The sequence below is a fragment of the Mobula birostris genome, chromosome 23, assembly GCF_030028105.1.
Source record: "Mobula birostris isolate sMobBir1 chromosome 23, sMobBir1.hap1, whole genome shotgun sequence".
Classification (NCBI taxonomy): Eukaryota; Metazoa; Chordata; class Chondrichthyes; order Myliobatiformes; family Myliobatidae; genus Mobula; species Mobula birostris.
Window position 1 is genome coordinate 41,676,481 of NC_092392.1, and position 19,707 is coordinate 41,696,187.

Below are 19,707 nucleotides of genomic sequence, written 5' to 3' on the forward strand. Positions count from 1 at the left end.
TATAGAGAATGGTGCAAAGAGAACCCAAGAAAGCGTTATTGAGCAGCAAATCTGTGGGCAAAAGCGCTTTATTAATGAAAGAAGTCAGAGGAGAATGGCCACGCTGATTTAAGCTGACAAGAAGGTGGCAGTAGCTCGAATAACTGAATGTTACAAAATTACTGTGCAGAGGAGCATCTCTGAATGCACAGTACATTCAAGGTTGAATACAGCAGCAGAAGACCACACCAGGTTCCACTCCTGTACCTAACTGAAGTGGCCATTGAGTGTATATTATTAATTGACAAGGCAATGTTATTATTTTCAAAAGAGTAACATTTACTTGATATTTAAATTGTTCTGGTCAAGCAGTGAACTTTTGAGGATTACATTGGAAGTAAGGAAAACCCTACAATCCACAAGTTTTTGTATGAAATGACACGTATACCTAAAGAGTGAATTAAATAATGTACATTATAATCTTGGTGGCCAAATGAATTGCGTTAAGATTGTATTAAATAAGGAGACTTTTACTTTAATGTGGCTCTTTGACCTTCGTGCATTCTTCATTGAATGGTCATTTAGATTAGTGTTCAAGACCTCAAGACCTTATATTTACAAGACCTCATATGACAACTTTTTTTATAAAATAATTCAATGAATGGATATTTGAATGAATATTTATGTATCTCCAAAGAATAAAAACACACAATTGACAATTGCTCATAGCTATCCTTTGGAACGCTCATGCCAATCTTCTCAGCAACAGCTAGTGTTCTAACTGAAACCTTTTCCCATAATGTTTTTCATATTCCTCACAATGTTACAATTCAGAGATGAACGAAGTACTCATATTCCTGATGTTCAGGCTGATTGTGTGGCACAGCTGGTGGTCAGATTATGTGAAAAATGCATTCCAGACATGAATCTTTAAACTCTGCTGAGTGAAGCTGTTACTGCACACTTGCACAGCAGCTATCATCACAAAATAAACTGCTTGCTGTTTGTTAGCCACAAAATTACCCATTACACTTTGTAGATGGATAAAATATAGCCTAACCTGTATTAAAAGTGTTAGTACTTTATAAAATCTTGATATTTTGTAGATATAAATTGGAAATATGTAGAAATTTAAAAAAAACTCTTAACCAGTTTCTGTGATTCTCAAAAAGACAGTTTAAATGCAAACTTAGATTCATCATAATTGAAGTGAAACTGGGTAGTGTGGGAATCTGGGGCAGTGGTTGATCTTAAAGGTTGCAAGAATTGTTTTATAATATATTTTACAGGCACTCTTGCTACTTCCAGTGGCCATATTTGTTCTACTCTCACCATTTTAGACAAAGGCAAGAATTGCTTTCTATTGCAGACACACATTTGTGATCTCTAAATGCGTGTATTTTCCAGCCAAGGTTCCATCCACTTTCAGTAGGGTAGTAAGTAGATTTCATCTTTTAAATTGGCAAGATTTGGCATAAGTGTACATATTGGAGGTAGTGTGAGCTAAAATGAATGCCACTGCTGCAAAAACAACCTGACAGAATCAAAAATAAAACTGCTGTGGGAAAGATTGTTTCCATGGAGATATGGTCTTGCAGTTAATTTCCTTTTGGGGAGTAAGCACATTAAGATATTAAAAATCTCAATTTTGAGAAGCGTTGATAAGATGCAACTTTTGAATCATAATTTATGTTGCATTGCCTTGAGCAATGTACAATTCGGTAGTGTGTATAATCTGTCAAAAATAATTACTGGATTATTTATTTAGATATAATGCCTTGTGATGTCAACTCGCCATCCTGTTGAGAGAAAGCAGCAACAAGAAAAACAATTTTGGTATTAAGCTGCTGGAACATGAATTCAAAGTAATATTATGTCTGATTGACTTGGCTTTATTGATGAAACATGGCAGTTTTAATCTAATACTTTAAATAAGCAAAATCAAAAATAAAAGTGATCAGGTGGAGCATTCATCATTCTAATTTTGATAATGTGAATTACAATAAAAATAAGACCAAGTGTTTTCCTTGTTGGTGATACTGAATCATTAATTATTAACATTGGATGGTGGACTACAATTATTTTTCTTAAATTGTCTTCAAATTGCTCATGTTTTCCTTCACCAGAATTTAGCCTATGAGATCATTTTAACTCTGGGACAAGCCTTTGAGGTGGCTTATCAGTTGGCTCTGCAAGCCAGGAAAGGTGGCCATGGCCCGCCAACAATGCAAGACAGCCTTGAAAGCAAAGCTGGCAAACCCATCCCAAAGCCGCGAGCAAGTATCCGGAAATCTGTGGTAAGAGACTAATAAGCAGATAGATGTATTGCAACAAGATGGACCCTCTTCTGCTTGTAATTGGCACCAAAGAAGTCTTGGCATCCTACATTTGAGACAACACGTCTCCTGATATCAATTGGAAGCAGAATTGCTGAACATGCAGTAAACAGTCAGAAGAAGTTCCAGTTAACAATGACCTTTCTATAGTAATTATATAAATGAATTGCTATGTGAAATGTGTGTGGTTATACGTGCTGCTGGGAGCTGTTACAGACAGTAAATCAAGACTGAGATTTCTCCAATGGGACCTGTAGCAAGCCCAAGCTTGCCTTTGTCACCAATGACGGAGTTGTAATCAGTCAAAGAAATTCATTTGCTGGCACTGTGTTAATCATTAATCATATGGGCTTTCTAAACTCTGCCATTTATCAGTGAATGAGCAGAGGAAATAGCAAATTATTTATAATCTAGTCTTCTGAGCACTAATATTTGAATGTGAATTAATTGAACCTATTTCTTCTTATTTTGCTACAAGGTGCCCAGTGCCATTTTTTGGAAGGTGATTAAGCAGTGACCTCTGTACCTCCTGTGCCCAGTTGTAAGGTTGAATGTGCCAGAAGCCTGGCAGCAAGCTGCTGGCTCATTCTCCTAGCCCAGGTTTGGTAACCAGGGTAGATTTAAATATGGCTAAATGCAACACTCATGCCAAGTAGCTAATGTAGATTGTTTTTATTAATGTGCAACATGGAAAAAAATACACCAGCTCAAACACATTTCTGCTTGAATACAGTCTGTCTTCCAGTTCTTTAATGATTCCAGCTGTGGTGCTTAAAGACTAAACATAGATTTAATAGCTGGCTACAAAAGTACATTAGATCAAATTACAAGGATGGTATTTCATATTTAATTCAAAGATGTCCTTAGTTCTGTCCCCAAAATCTGCAGGAATTCTTCAGCTTCATGAATGTTGAAAGCTGGACCAGATAATCTTTAAAATGCACCTTGTTTCAAACGGGTTATGACCTGCTGTTAGATATGTCAGAGATAACTGGAGCTGCCTCATGAATAAGATGTGAGGGTACTTATTGATGCTGTTTTCACTATCTTTAGTTTCTTACCCTCTTCAGTTTTGAAGCGTTAAACAAAAAATGATTTGAACTTTATAATTCACAATCTAATTAAACTAATAAAATTAATAACTGATTTACACACCGTTCAGGTCTTCCCCCTTCCCACTAGCACCAAATCCACCCCCATCCAAACCGCAGTCCTCAGCCATCAAAGAGTAGTTAAACAGTCAAGATTAAAAAATAATTAAAATTCTTGTGCTTTGTAACAGGTGCGAAGGATGATTAAGCTCGGTATGGTACCTCAAATTCGATGAATGACAATAGTTTAGTGTCTGAGAAGCAGAACAAGCCATTTCCCCATTGCATCTGTTCATCAAAGGCATGCTGCTTATGTCCAGCAATTGACAAACTCTTAGTTTCTAGTATACAGCTCAGATTATGCTGGAAACACTGGCAAATACTTCTCACTGTAAGATGAATCAAACTTAGCTTTTGTATAAAAAATAATAAACTAAAATTGCATCCTATACCTTGGTATAAAAAAATCACCACCGTGCAAGTAAATTCAGCTTAACACTCCCATAAATAGAAGTTGTTAAAACATCTCGTGAGAAATTCAGAAATTTGAAGAAGACTTAGTGTTTTCTGACAAAAATCAGATTCAAGTATATTTCTAAGGCCTTTAATTTGAAGAGGAGTGTGTTCAAGATTAACTGGGTAGATCTGAATTATTGTTAAACTTGAATTCAAACTTAGTGTCAGTTGGAGCAACAGGAACAGATTATTATAATATTTTCTAATCTGTTAATCAATCAAATTTGTTTTATTGTCAACAGCCTTGTCCATGTCTGCTCCATCTCCTTGTGTTGCTGTGCCACTATCTTTACTTTCTGTCACCTGTATGCAGACAATTTCTTTTAATAGTCCTGAGCTGAGGCATCCTTTCTGAACACTTGCGCAGTCGGCATATTCAGGCAGTTCAGGAAACAATGATTAATGAGAGAATCATTCCTGGATTTTGCTTGCGAATTGCCTGTTCTGGCCTCATTCACAGCACTGCTGGTTATTAATAGCAGTCACATGCTGCAGGCAAAACTCCACAGCTTCCCCATAAATTTTCAATATGACAGCTTGGCCTCGCCCTGTTGAAAATAGCAGTATATTTTATTATCAGTAATACAGAGCATCAGTAAAGCACCCCACAAGTGAGTAACTGGTGTTAAAGGCAGCTAAAAATGTACTAAATGGTCTGTTCATAAATTGCACGGTCACATTGACGTCACTAGCCATACTAGATTACTCATTCAGCTGACGGCTAGGATGAAGGCTAAAATTTGTATATTGAGCAATATACAGAAAATGGTAAAAGATAAGCTACTTTGGCAAAGACCCAGTTAGAGACCATGCACCAATTCCTTTTATGCTGATGTTGTGATGAGGTACATCAGCCTCTTGAGCTTCTCCTGAGTGAAAGCTGCTTGGTTCCATCTTGGGCATCATGTAGCATTTCCCCTGTGAATAGTAAGTTACTGTGCCTGCTTTTCTTTAATTGAATCCAGCCACTTTCTTAGCTTAATGGGGGTTTTTAGTTTCTCAAGCACCATAGAGAAATTCACCTTAAAATGAAAGAGTCAAACTGTTTGTTCCAAATCACCTCCCAATACTCTCAATATTCCACTCAGCGGTTAAAGATAGAGCATTTGCTGGGCTGAAGCATGCAACAACTGAGTAGGAAGGATCAATCAGAGTCATTTTTAATATCACCGACATGTATCGTGAAATTTGTTTTGCAGCAACAGTACATTACCACACGTAGGAATAAAAACAATAAGTTACCATAAGAAGTGTATCTTAAAAATAAATAAGTAGTGCAAAAGGAAAGGGGAAAGATAATGAGGAAGTGTTCATGGGCTCATCGTCCATTTGGAAATCTGATGGTGGAGGAGAAGAAGCTGTTTCCGAAACGTTGAGTGTGGGTCTTCAGGCTCCTGTACCATCTGCTTGAGGCCGCAGTGAGAAAAAGGCGTAGATGGATGATGGGAGTCCTTAATGATGGATGCTGCCTTCTTGAGGCATTGACTTTTGCAGGTGTCCTGGATGCTGAGGGGGCTAGTACCCATGATGGAGCTGGAGTTTATGACTTTCTGCTGCTTTTTCTGATCCTGCACAATGGCCCCTCCATACCAGATGATGATACAACCAATTAGAATTCCTTCCACGGTACATCTGTTAAAAACAAAATTGTGAGAGTCTTTGGTGACATCCCAAGCCGCCTCAAACTCCAAATCAAATATGGTAACTGTTGTGCCTTCTTTGTAATTGCATCAATATGTTGTGGCCTAGGATAGATTTTCAGAGATGTTGCAGCCAGAAACTTGAAACTGCTCACCCTTTCTACTTCTGATGCCTCTGAGGGTTGGTGTGTGTTCCCTTGACCTTCCCCTTCCTCAAGTCTACAATCAATTCTGTGGTCTTGCATTGAGTGCCAGGTTGTTGCTGTGTCAACACTCAACCAGCTGATCTATCTCTCTCCTGTACACCACCTTGTCACCATCTGGAGTTCTGCCAACAATCGTTGTGTCATCGGCAAATTTATAGATGACATTTGAGCTGAGCCTAGCCACACAGCTGTGGATGTATAGAGAGTAGAGCAGTAGACTAAGCACACATCCCTGCGATGCACTAGTGTTGAATGTCAATGAGGACCAGGTGTTGTTTCCAATCCGCATAGACTGTGGTCTCCTGGTGAGGAAGTGAAGGATTGTGTTGCAGAAGAGGTACAGAGCCCAGATTTTGGTGCTTTTTGATTACAACTGAGGGAATGATTGTGTTGAATGCTGAAGAAGGATGAAGATTAGAAATGTGGTATTAGAAATGGATCTGTGCTTCTCTTTGGCAGACTAGCTGAGAAAGAGATATTAGCCAGTAGGGTGGAGTGCTATTAATCTGCCCATGTATCTCCCCCAGGTGTGTAACAGAAGCCAAGGGTAGTTGTAAATCTAAAGTATGACTTTAGAATTATGAATAGCAGATGGTAAGGTTAAATATTGGCTCTTACCTATTGTTCTGACTGGAATACTATTGTATCCCAGAGAGCTGCAATGCAAATTTAATGCTTTATTGGAAGACAGTGAACCAATTTATATTGTGCTTAATTTATTTCCAGCATACTTGTTCTTTGAGATACTTGTTGTCTGGAGATTTATGCTGAAGGAAGAATAGAGAAGGCCTAAATAGCAGGAGAACTTAGCAGAACCAGCGGCACATGACCCAACATTAATGGCAGAGTCTTGTCTGTATTGAGTTGCCTCCCTTCTTGCATAGCAGAGACGGAAATGGGCACCCTACCCGGGATAATAATGCCAGGAGATTTTCCAACCATTGTGGTTACGGGCTAGCATCGCTCGAGGGGAAGGTGGGTGTGATGTTGGGAAAGGGGTTTGGGAAGGCTACATGTCTGTGGGATTGGGAGGAAAATTCCTACCATCAAGATAAGCCATTAAGCTGTACAGTGAATAGGTTTTACCTCTGTGTAATAGTCCAACCTATTTGTTAATCATCCAGAGAATGCAGCAGACACTGTAGTATTAGTTGTCATTTCGCCTCTGTGACACACCCACAATGGGTTGCATCTGTTTATTTTATCCCAGTCCTGGCCTACCTTAGTGTCAGAATCAAGTTTAATATCTCTGGCATATGTTGTTATGCAGCAGCAGTACATTGCAATAGATAATAAAAACTGTAAATTACAATGAATATATATATTTAAAAAGCTTAGTAGATAGTGCAGAAAGAGAAAAAAAGTAGTGAGGTAGTGTTCGTGGGTTCAATGACCATTTAGAAATCTCCCACATATAATGATTCAATTTATATTGAAGATATTACTGCTGTCGTTTTTAACCGGTTTCTCCCCCTCAGCTGATTCTGTGTGTGGTTCCACAGAAACCAGGCATCCTTCGGAGTGCATCAGTTATCCATCTCTAACTGAAAGAACTTGAAGCTCAGTGTGAAAATGCATCATGTCACTGGCAATGTTGGCAGACATTCTCAGCGATGTGACATGATTTTCATTATGAGCCTTAAAAAAAACATTCAGATAGAGATGGGCAACACAAAATGCTCCCTCCCTAACAAGTCATACATACCTGATGTAGTTTATTTCTTTCCAAGACCCCTGTCAACTAATGCAGTCAGGTTAATAGCTTAACAAGAATTTTACTATTTCTGAAGTTATGCTAGATCAGATTATATCATTACATATCTAACACCTCTCGTATGCTGAAACCTGCCCTATCCTGAACACAGTTAAACATTTTTTTTTAAATTGCATATGCTAGAAATCTGAAATACATTTTTTTTATAAGTTCAAGCAGCTTCTGCAAAATGAGAAACAGTTAACATTTCAGGTTGAAGTCCCTTCATCAGAAAATAACACAGTATTTTCCAGGAAATTACTGTTCTTTCATTATTTTATTGAACAGGCATTGGGAAATCATTGACAGAATATTCACTCAGTATAAACATAAGAAGAATTGTCTACCTTCATCTTTGCTTCAGTCTGCCTTTTCGTGTTAGTCTTGATTCTAATTGGGATACGAAGTGATGATGGTGGCTTTACAGCACTCTGAATAGATGGTAGTGCTAGTATATCAGATCAGAAGATACTGCCATGTTTGTACAGTAGATTATGTTTATGAGCAGTAAAGCCACTTTAAATCAGTCATTTAATGCAATACAGTTATATTTGATAATTTTTGAACAAAATGAAATTATGTTTCTAATGAAAAATTGGCAACCTTTAAAACTAATAGATACCTATCTGCAAGATTAAATGGTACAAGATAGGGAATTCTTCATGTGCACCTAATTTTTTTCATTGCATTTTCCAAATGTTGTGGCAGTGTAGTTCAGACAGCAGAATGTGCACACTCTCTTGGGCTTATTCAGGATGGCAAAATTAGTGTTGTTTTGGTTTAAGGTTTGACTCAAAATCAGATAATAAGATTGACTATAAAATTCTGAGGCATGAAGATCAGTCAGTGGTCACCATGCACATTTTCTGCCCTTTTGCAGACGGACACTGGAAATGGGTCATAATGAAACATTACTGGCCACATGGGTTCTGCATCACAGGGCATAGATTTGATCATGCACCCAACCTAGAAAAGAGGAGTTTTCTTTTTCAAGAAGCAGCCAGTGTTTCTTTTGTTTAGAAATGTTTTTTTAATGATGCATATGTACAGCTATGTTGTAATTTCCACTTTATTTTTCAGGTGAAACATCCAAATAACAGATGGTCCCTAGATCATATTTACACCCCTCACAGGCCTCCCCATCCTCCTCCTCCTCTTCCTTCCAAGTTTCATCACTCTCTGCCGCACAACTTTCAGGTTTTGTTTCTCCTTTGTGTGCGTTGCCTAAACAGCCCCTCCCTGAGTTTTGTTCATTGACTGGCGCATTTCGTTATTTACTGTACAAGGCTAAAATTCATCTTGCCTGATATCTCATTATGCTACTTTGAACTTGTGTTTTGTGATTCATTTTGCACTAATATAATGGAAAACCGAGCAGGATATTGTTCTAAGGCTTTAATGGGCTCCAATTCAGGAAAGACAGTGCGATCACTAATGTGGGCATCTATTCCCAAACCTGAAACTGTTCAATCTCTCCTAGTAAACACCACAATATTAATTTAATCGCAAATTTATAATTGGCTCTTGAGTGAACGTTCTGTATTTCATTATAGAGCCTTGGTGTTCAATTATTTCTAGAATGATGAGTATAAAATAATTACATGCATTAAAATAGAATATTAAACACTGAGACCCATTGCTTCTTATGGAGTCACAGCACCACATAGCATGAATGTGTCTGCATCTTCATCAAAGCTTGCTCAAAATTCATGTATCATATAAATTCTAATGAAAAATGAGCCTGAATTTATGTGATTAGACTTTGTAGGGTGTTTTGATGTCCATTTAATAATGAGAAAAGCATTATTCCAACATTGCTTTAATGATACCACAACCTCAAAGTTCTGCTTCTCAGCTCTTAATTAAGAAAGGAACAAAAAGTTCTGGCTGTCTTTGGAATGATGTTGAATTTTAGCCTAGACAGTTTTCATTGTTCATTATTAACACCAGAAAATATTGACTTCATTACAGACATTTCGAACTGACCTTTTTTTTGTGAAGTGTGCAGTGTGAAAGCATGTGAAACTTGCATTCCTTGTGCATTATTACCTCCTTGGCGTCTTCGTTAATGCCCAGCAGTCTTACATTGCATATGATCTATAAGGAGCAGTCTTTTGGTCAAAGCCATTCATATTAAAGCTAGTACTGAGTTATCAGAGACTCTTAACTTTGAGAAAAGAAATGTGATGTTTGGCACACTGAAAAATACAGTTCAGGCAAAGAATGTCTGTAGGGAACACAGATCCATTAGTATTTGGATTCTTGTAGAATTTTGAGCTGTTGTATTGTTCAGAAACAGATGGTACCACATACTTAAAAAGTTCAAAATTATTCCAAACCACATGTAACCTCTCTAACTGCAGCAGTATACTAATCTTTAATTTTATCCTTCATAGTCAAATTCAAATCAATTATTAAACTACTTTCTTGTCTTGGACCTTACAGGAAGCTTACTAATGTGACATTGGAAATTAGTACTTTAATTGGACATTTTTCAAACTTGTTTGAATTACAGCTTTTCTTTCTTTTAGATTGCCTTATCTGGGATTAACGAGTAGCTCCAGGGAAATCTATATCCACCGCTGTGGATTTAACCTTGTTAAATCTGCCCCATGCTATTCTGTTGGTTAATATAAAATGATGGTTTGAGTATATGGAACTGGGCAGCGTTTATCTTGTTGCAAATAGGCTTGCTTTGTAAACAGGATATTTGGTACATCAAATATCCATTTGATTCCTCATTCCTGGAATCTGTTTGATGCACTATTTCTGAATCCTGTATTTTGGTCACACCAGACTAAAAGCTTTCCTTAACCCACTTGACAGTAATCTCCATGTTGCACCTTCCAGGTTTTCAGATGTTTTAATCAGAACCAGGTTTATTGTCACCGACATATGTCGTGAAATTGTGTGTTTTGCGGCAGCAGTATAGTGCAAGACATTAAGAAAAATTACGATGTTACAAAAACTAATGAAAAAAATGATGAATTTGTAAGCTAGATGATGGGTTTTGTACTAATCTGTTAAGTAAATAATTGAAAGTATAGTGGAGAAGCAAACCCATTCTTGAGTTTTATTTGTTGCTATAATTATATATATATATATATATATATATATATATATATATATATTAATATATCTTGGTTACACACGGTCTTCATGGAAGGTGCTTCAATATATCTGTTTTACTCAGGTTATAGATAAATGCCTTAACATACAAGTTACACTGTAGTTGATTAGTGTTTTTTTTAAATGATGTATTGTTTACGCACAATAACAATGAATTGTGCTGTGGTGAGATTTCCCCTTTAACAGTTTTAATCGCACCGTCTCTAGGAGATGCAGAATGGTAATAAGCCGGATACCAACAACGAATGGTCTTTTTTTACATGATTTCATCAAAGACCAGTTTCTGTAAAACACTAGGTACGTGTCTTTTGCAGCTGGCCTATGCTGTAATCGTCTAAATAGTATAATTTAAAATAAGCACAAAGCAATTCACGTTACTAAAATTCCAAGCATCGTGCAGCAGTGGGTGTGGGGTGTGAAGTTGCGGATTGAGTGTCCAGTTCTGTTTCTTTATTACTTTTCTTTCTTTTGCTTTCTTTTCAAATGCTTTTTCCTCAACACACGAGTGAATGGACTACTCCCTAGTAATCTGTATTGAAGCAGTTGGTAATGCTGTGTTAAAGTGGCCTGGGGTGAACCTGTCTCTGTTTTTTCCTTTGTTCCCTACCTCACCTGTGCAGAAATGCCTGACTTTCCTGGTGGACCAACTGAGTTCAGGAGCATCTCTGTGTGGGAAGTTGCACATCCAGCCCTGCAACCTACCACACCAGCCATCTTGTGATGGTGCACCTGCTGCATACCATGCTGCACTTGGTGACCATTTGGTTTAGCTGTTAGTTTAATTCATGTTAAAGGTACCTTACAGAGTTATTGCTTGTCCTACATCATCCCTAGAATCAAACTCAAAAATAATATACTTTATCTTCTAAATTAGTGTAGACTCCCAACAATGAAAAAAAAATCACATCAGCTACAAGTCATAAAGGCCTTTTAGAAGCACTCTTATTAATGCCAATGTTCCCTACAGACCAAACAGTGCATTCATTTGATCCATCACTTCAAACTTTTGCAGTGTAATAAGTCTATTTATCCAGCTAGTAAAACTTTAGCTGTAAGTTTTTTAAAAATTGGCAGCATTTTTTCCATGATGTTATAAACATAGTTGAGTGTTATCCCTGCCTAAGCAATCATAACACTTCAGTAATAATTAAAATGCTAAGAACTGATTCTCTGAAAAAATTGCACTACGTTAGTATGAAAGTTTTTATAGTGTACACAGTAAGATAAACATTTATTTTGAATTTAATTGATGTGAAAGAGCAGCTCTACACAAATGCATACATAATATATTAATATTAATCTTTATTTTAATTATTTTGTGGATAGAAAACTAATACATATTTCAGATGACTGAAGGTGTGTGTGTGTGTGTCCGTGTGTGTGGCGCGCGCGCAAGCAGGCTGTACTTGTTGGAGTGTTTCCCCCACCCTCCTGGCATCCGATATACCTGAGATGTTCAGTACGTACGGAAGCCAAGTTTAACATTCGTATGGCTGAGGAAGTTGTGATTTGTTGTTAATAAGACATAACTACTGTTTTTTTCAGTAGAATTGAAATGTAGTATTTCCTCTCTTTATCTCGTACAGAATTTGGATATGATAGTTCGTGAAGAGAGTAAAATTGTATTAGATGTATTAATTTTTATGAGTCATATTTTATTGATACATGAAGGAAATGCCCAGTTAATGAAGCAGTTTTTTTCTCCATTGTCTGCAGATTGATCAACCTCTTCTGGAACAAAAGACTCATACTAATGTACCATGGATTGTGGAACCAGTGCAAGAATCAAAAAGGGGAATGAATACCAAGTATGAGACCACAATATTCTAAGCCCCATGTCTCATTCTCCTCTGTCTGTGCCTTCGCACTCTTGAGCAATCACTGCAAGCAGCACATTTTGTCTCCTCTGGTGACCTCTGACCCAGCGGAGAGGAAACTTGCACTCGCTGAGTGACCTTTATACAGTTACTGTCATCACTGCATGAAGCTGCTTTTCTCCTTGACATTCTTCCCACCGTAGCAACAGGAACAACACAGACACACGACATCTATCCTTAGGTTACTTACAAACTAATCCATCAGAAGGACTTAAACTGATGCTGTGTCAAGATTTTTCTCCGTCTCAGTGTAACATTTTTCTTCAATCTTTTCCGGCTCATCACAAATTTAGAAGATTTCAGTGAACTCTCTCTAACTCTGAAATTCGCTTCTGTCCATGTGATCACTTCAATGCTGCTAAAAGCTAATAAAAAGTCAAAAGCTTTTTTTTATCCCTTTGGACTAACACTTTTTAACTAAAAGCTGCAGTTTCTGAATTGCAGCCTTTGGGATAATTTTAAAAAAACAGCTAAAGCTAAAAATCTTTCAATGACTGCTTTCGTTTTGAAATGACTGCACTGTTTTGGTGGTTTACTAACTGCTTTAGGCAATTGTTGTGAATTTCACTATTGTTTAATGGAAATTTCACAGCACATTTATTCAATCCCTGCAGAATTTCTAGCCCTTGTTTTAAATTCAGATCTGTGCTGACGATAATGTTGTGATTTATTTTTTTTTTAAGTGATGTGGTACTGCAAAATTTAGTATGGGAATATTGTTATTTCTTTTTACTGTAACCAGTAGTGATTTTTATGACATCTTGCTCCTAAAATGTGAAAGAAGATTGTATGTTATGAAGTAAGAAACCAATTAGGAGTTTTACACAGATGATGGTTTCCAGTCTTATTTCTAAACTGTGTATGATTCATGATTACTTTTAAAACAGCTTGTACATCAGCAATTGAGGAGTAAAATACTGGTTTTTGAAAATACTTTCACTGAGGGAGAAAAATCCTTCATTCTGATGTAGCTTATTGTGATGTTGCTGAGGTTCCTTGTGGAATGCAGATGGTGTTAGTGTCTGAAACCCAACAGTGTGTTGCACTACAGATGGAGGCATACTGCATGTTCACGCACAGCACTGGGTCGGTTAGCAGTGCAAGTGGCAGTGCTGAATGCAGAAGAGGTTGTCATTCAGATGAAAAATAATAACTCTCTCAGAAAATATGGTTTGCATGCATGGTTGTTGAATTTAAATGAAACCTGGCACAATTTAATCTATTTTTGTTCTGTAGTACAAAAGACAAAATTTCAGGAATAGTGACATGCTCGGCAGTGTGAAGCGACTTCCACTTTCGACAAAGACTATGATCTATGACTGATTTCTCTCAAAACAAAGCAGCAGATGTTTTTTTTTAATAAACATGTGAAACCACAATCAACTGATTTACTACCTGGAGCAATCAATGTTTGTTAAATATGAGAATCATCCTCCTTCTTTGTTTGCAAAAAAAAATGTAGCAGCACATAACACAATTCAGCTGCATTGCCTATTGAAAACCACATTGAGCCAAAGTTTAACTGTGGTGTGCACGGGCAGAGTTACAAACAAATGGTTTAATAACAGTTATCTGACACTAACTGTTTAAAAAAAATTATTGTGAATCGATTTAATGTTTATTTTAGAATCCTTATTGAACTTGTGTAATAATGGTCTTAAGTTGTTTCAATGTTACATTATTTTTATATGATATAGAAACTAAGCTGGGCTTAATGATAAAGGTCACCCAGATATAACTTAATGGATGACTATTAGAGCTTGGGGTGTAATTGATAATCAAATGTATATTGTATGGTTGGACTGAATTTTAGTTCAATTCAGTGTTAATCTTTTAATACGGTATTACAGTACTTGAACAATGCAGTTTCCTGTACATATTTTGCCTATTCACTGTTGATACATGTACGTAGTAATTTGGCAGTTTAAAAATAAACCCACTGTAAACATGGTACCAAAATGTATGGGGATAAAATAGTGGCCTCGCTGCAACTAATAATTGTATATATGCTTGGGCTTCCAGTTACAAATTTTGTAATTTTGTCATTATTTATATCCTGCAAAAGCACATTAAATAAACAGGATGTATAAAAATATGAGTGCTTTACAATTTGTTTTGCTATATTGTAAAAATATCTCCATGTTAGCTAAACAGACGAAGCCTGGATATTGGTCTGGTTGTGGATTGGATGCTGGTTTATTCTCCCATTCACAGGAATGTATCAGATCAAATTTCATTAGTTTACAGTAAAATGAAAACATTGTGAATTTCTTTATGATCCCAGAGATTATGATGGTATTGTGAATTCACTTGGTTCTTCATTTTAAGTCAATGCTTTCATTCACCCTTATGAAAATATTCATTCAACTCGGTGTAGAGCATACAACCTAATTTGGAGCATATTAGATCAGCAAAGAAATCATCTCCATTAATACAGGTGTATGGGCATACTTCATTTCTTGATTTGATATTCTTCAATAATTCAGATGAAATCTTAAACACCACTCTAAAATACCTTTCTTTCTAAACTTGTAAAACCCAGAATTCTTATTTACCCCAATTAAGCATCAAATTACTTCATAATTTGATTTCAGTTTATGTGAACATCAAATGGATTACATAGGAATGAGGAACAATTGAGAAACTTGGACTTAAAAAATGTTTGATATATGGTGCAGACATTTAAAGAGTTTAAATTCCATCCAGAAACAGAAATCGCACAGGAGATGTCAACATTTGTCTTTAAGTGCAGAAGTTGAAGATGGTAATGGATTATGCAGTCAGCATGATGATTACAAAGTTCAAAGTAAATTTTATTAATCAAGTACATATGTGTCACCGTATACAACCCTAAGATTCATTTTCCTGCAGACATACTACAATAGATCACTAAAAGGAATTGACAATGGAGAAGAAAATAGAGCACGTGTAAACCATAAAATATAAAATGGATCATAAGAACTTTTGAGTGCAGAAAGAAGAGTGACAAAAAATGTAAGTGTTGGAACCTTGGAAGTCAAAACAAGAGGAATAGTAAAGGGAAATAAGGAAATGGGAAAGGCACCTACTTTGTATCTGTCTTCACAATCAAAGACATAAAAGGTGAATCAAAAGTAATGGGTTATCAAGTGGGTAAAACAGAGAAAGACTGAAATGGCACATCTAGAGAAGATCTAAGTTGGATGAAGGCTGACAATCCCTTGGACCTGATGAGATGTATCCAACCATCACCTCCCTTAGATTCTGGGGAGGTTCCAGAGGATTGACGAGCAGCAGCTGGCATACAGCTATTCAAGGGTGAGGTGAGAAAACCAGGAGCTACAGACCTTTAGACTAACATTGAGTCTGGAAAGTGTTGGAATTTATTATAATAAAACATAAAATGATGAGGTAGAGTTAATATTCTTTCATGAAAGAGTTTCCACAAATTTATTGTGCAATATGGATACAAGATTAGTAAGCAGACAAGGAAACGATGAGGATAAATAAGTCATTTTGAAGTTAGCAAGTTGGAATGAGGGTGCCTTGGTGTTTGGTTCTCAGGCCTCAACTCTCTATGGTGCTGCTGAGACCAGACCCAGAGTATCGCTTAGAGTTTTGCACTTATTAGTTAAGGAAGAATATACTTATTTGATTGAGGTGTTTCTCTTTGGAAGAAAGGTTAGCCTCTACTTAGAGCTCATTAGAATGAAAGATGATCTCATTGAGACATATGTAAATCTGAGGGGGCATGACAGTGTAGAAGCTACAAGGTTGCACAACTACTTGGCCATAGAGGAATTAATGGTAATGAGGTTTAGGCAGGGTGATGAAGTTGAGGCCAAATATTGAACTATTGATCAATCCAAGGTTCCTATTGAATAGCTCAAGGGGCTGAAAAGCTGACTGTTATTAATATGCAAATAAGTCATACTGTGCTTACTTCAAAGGATGAAAATGAGATTTTTCATATACACGTGGAATACAGTACTTATCACTACTAACATAAATCCATTCAAGCATTCCTTCTAAATGTGTTAATACTGTCAAAATTATATCAGTAACATGAATAAATATAAAGAATTGTGAGGATAATTAACTCTGTCTTTATTGTTATTTGACAGAACGTAGTAAAAATAATCTGTAATTATAAGAAACTCTCCAACCAAAGAACTACTTTAGTCGTTGTAAGCAAATATTACCATAGATCTGGGGGCTAATGTTTCAGCCTTTGCCATTAATTCTCAACAAGGTATCTCAATTGGGTAGGTTTGTATTGTTGTACAAGCCTACCCAATGTTGCCATTGTTATGTAAGATGGTCAATGGACTAAAACAAGCAGCCATGTGATGTTAGCCAGATACTTATCAGGCAATACACACAATGTGCTGGAGGAGCTCAGCAGGTCAGGCAGCATCTATGGATGGGAATAAGCAGTCGACATTTCAGACCGAGACCTTCCATCAGGACTTCGGCCCAAAACATCAACTGTTTATCCACAGATGCTGCCTGAACTGCTGAGCTCCTCCAGCACATTGTGTGCATTGCTCTAGATTTCCAGCATCTGCAGTACCTCTTGTGTCTACTCATCAAGCACTTGGTTTCTACAGCATCTCTGAATGAACAGTGGTCTGAAATTTTTCTTCCTACTAAAAGATGTGATGCAGCATTTAACATAATATCAACAGTTTTAAATATTTAAACAAGTGATATAACCTGAAGCTGTTCTGTTAATGATACTGCAAAAATCAGAATGAAGAAAAAATATCATATTAATATTGCAAATTTATGCATTAAAATGGTGACAACATTATCCTCTCCACAAAAATTCATTCAATGCAAAACAAGAAGATAAAGTTTTTCATGCACTAAATTCATTAAAGTTGAATGTGCTTTTTCCTCCTAATAACAAGCTGGAAATTCACATGTTTTGAACCAAGCAATTTATTCCAGATTGTGTTTATTGATGTGTGCCAGCATCTAATTGGCCAATCAGATTGCATTGTGGTAATACTGCTGAGAGCCTTTCAAGCTGGCAATAAGGGAGTGAAAGAGCAGAAATCTTACCCGATTGCTGCTGCCTTTGATCTGTGAGCCTTTGTACATAAGGTCCCTGCATTCACTTGCTTGAATAACATAGCCACTTTTTGAGGTTAAAAATAAAGCAGATGAATTTTAACTCTTTCTGCAATTAATTTAAGAAGTGACACACAACACATTTATTGATAAAACTGAGTAAAAGGAGGATTGGCAACATGAATACGAAGCTAGTTTTGGATAGAAAGTGAACCTACAGCCCTAGTTCTAGGATGAATACTGGGGGCTTTGCTATTGGCTTGGATGCAGAGAGTACGTTCAAAGTTTCCAGGTGCACATTCATGGATGTACAGAACCAATTTAAGGGACTGGCGATCTTCAAGAGGATACGGGAAAGCGGACAAAATGGGCAGAGTTTATGGCCAATACTTGCAATGGTCAGGCTATCTTACAAGGAAATGTTGGACAGGCTCTGCGTCTGTCCACTGGAGTTTGGTAGATTGAGGGGGTCTTGACAAACGTGTATGAAGAGCATGCATCCTTTCTTGGAAGCATCCAGAATTAGGGATCACTCAAAATAAAATCTTGCCCATTTAAGACTGATTTGAGATGAAATCTTCTTTCTTAGGCGGTCCTGAGTCATTGGAACATTCTTCCTCAAAGGATAGTGAAATACAAGACTGATATTTTTAAGCAGTTTTGTAGATACTTGATATGCAAGAGGGTGAAATGCTTCTCTGGTGGATGAGAATATGTAATTGAGGTTACAGTCTTATCAGCTATGGTTTTATGAAATGGCAGAGCAGACTTGAGAGGCCAGGTAACCTACACCAGTTCTTTAATTTTTATGTGTGTGTATTTGTGTAGCAAAGAAGCGCAAGGTGATACTGTAGTTTGATCACTGATATCTCCTTCAACATGGAAGGAAACTATTTGGTCCATTGAGTCTGTATAATCACTTAACAGATTCCCATCTTCCCACATTCCTCTATTTTCTCAGGTGCCCATCATCTTGGTACTCCTGCACCTATTTTCTATGTTTCTATCTTCCTTCTCATTTCCCCATTAACAATCTACACTAGAAGAAGTTTACCAATTAAACGTACCAATGAACCTACCAGCATGTATTTGAGAGTTGGGAGGAAACCAGAGCATCTGTGGGTTCACAGAGAGAACGTATAACATGCAGACTGAAAACACCTAAGGTCAGGATTGAACTTTAATCTCTGTAGCTGTCAGGCGGAAGTGTTGACTGCTATTCTATTGATCCACTAGTTCTTAACAGTGGATGGGCAGCTTGTGAAAGCAGTTTTAAAAAGTGTGGAGAAAATCCTCAGTTTCATTTACAAAAGCAGAGATTATTTTAAACTTCTATTATTTGAAGCTTCCGAGGGAACGGCAGAAAGAGTTAGTCCAATGGTTCTTGGGGTAAAGAACGTTTGTTACGTTGATCTACTAGAGAAGCCATGTTTATTTTCACTAAAATATAACAGGTTGAAAAGTGATTTGCCATTAGGGTTCAATATTATAAAAGGCTTTGGCAAAGTAAGTAAAGAGAATTGACTCAATTTATGGAATGGGCAAGAATCAGAAAATGCAGATTTCAAGTGATTGCTAAAAGAACACAAGGAGGAATAAGGTTAAATTTCTCACATGGCAGCTCATCGTGATCTTATACGCTGAGGCCTTTCTTTGATTGGAGTCAACCATGGATGTCGCGTCCCAGCTGTCTGCATGACATGCAAGCCAGGGCAGTACGATATGGAGAGCAAGCTGTTGCCCATACAGCAGGCTCCCCTCCTCTATGCAACTAATGAATCCAAAGGAACAGCAGAGAACGAAAAGCAGTTTGGCACCAGTGGCATAGCAAGAATTGCTAGTTAGCAATGAACTCAACGTGGGCCGCCTTAGGGACTCCAGGTCTGGATTTTTTCCATGGGGTTTACTCCCGAAACCTTCCCTGTGATTGGGTATAGCCGCAAGGCTCCAGAGGTTTGAGATCCGAGTTTACCTTCTTATGAATGAGCTGCCATCTGCCCCAAGTGACTGGTTTTAGGGCACCAGTAAGTAACCTGCCTTTGCCCCTTTTCCAATCAGTAGTAATAGTTCTGCCAGGTTTAGTAGTTAAGCCACACATGAAGGCCAGGAGATGGACTTGGTTGTC

General features: G+C 37.2%; 1 protein-coding gene across 15 annotated transcripts in view; it reads left to right on the forward strand.

Annotated features, from left to right (window-relative positions):
- Positions 1-14,622, forward strand: part of anks1b (ankyrin repeat and sterile alpha motif domain containing 1B) — an 860,133-nt gene extending 845,511 nt beyond the window's left edge. For 14 of the 15 annotated variants that reach the window (XM_072241217.1, XM_072241218.1, XM_072241222.1 and 11 more), the window contains 2 exons: positions 2,106-2,276; positions 12,367-14,622. In XM_072241217.1, the coding sequence (XP_072097318.1) occupies positions 2,106-2,276; positions 12,367-12,480 (285 nt within the window). In that variant the 3' untranslated portion in view covers positions 12,481-14,622. Of the gene's footprint in view, positions 1-2,105; positions 2,277-10,857; positions 10,948-12,366 lie in introns of all 15 variants that reach the window. The other variant, XM_072241221.1, reaches the window with a different exon arrangement.
- The last annotated feature ends 5,085 nt before the right edge of the window (positions 14,623-19,707 follow it).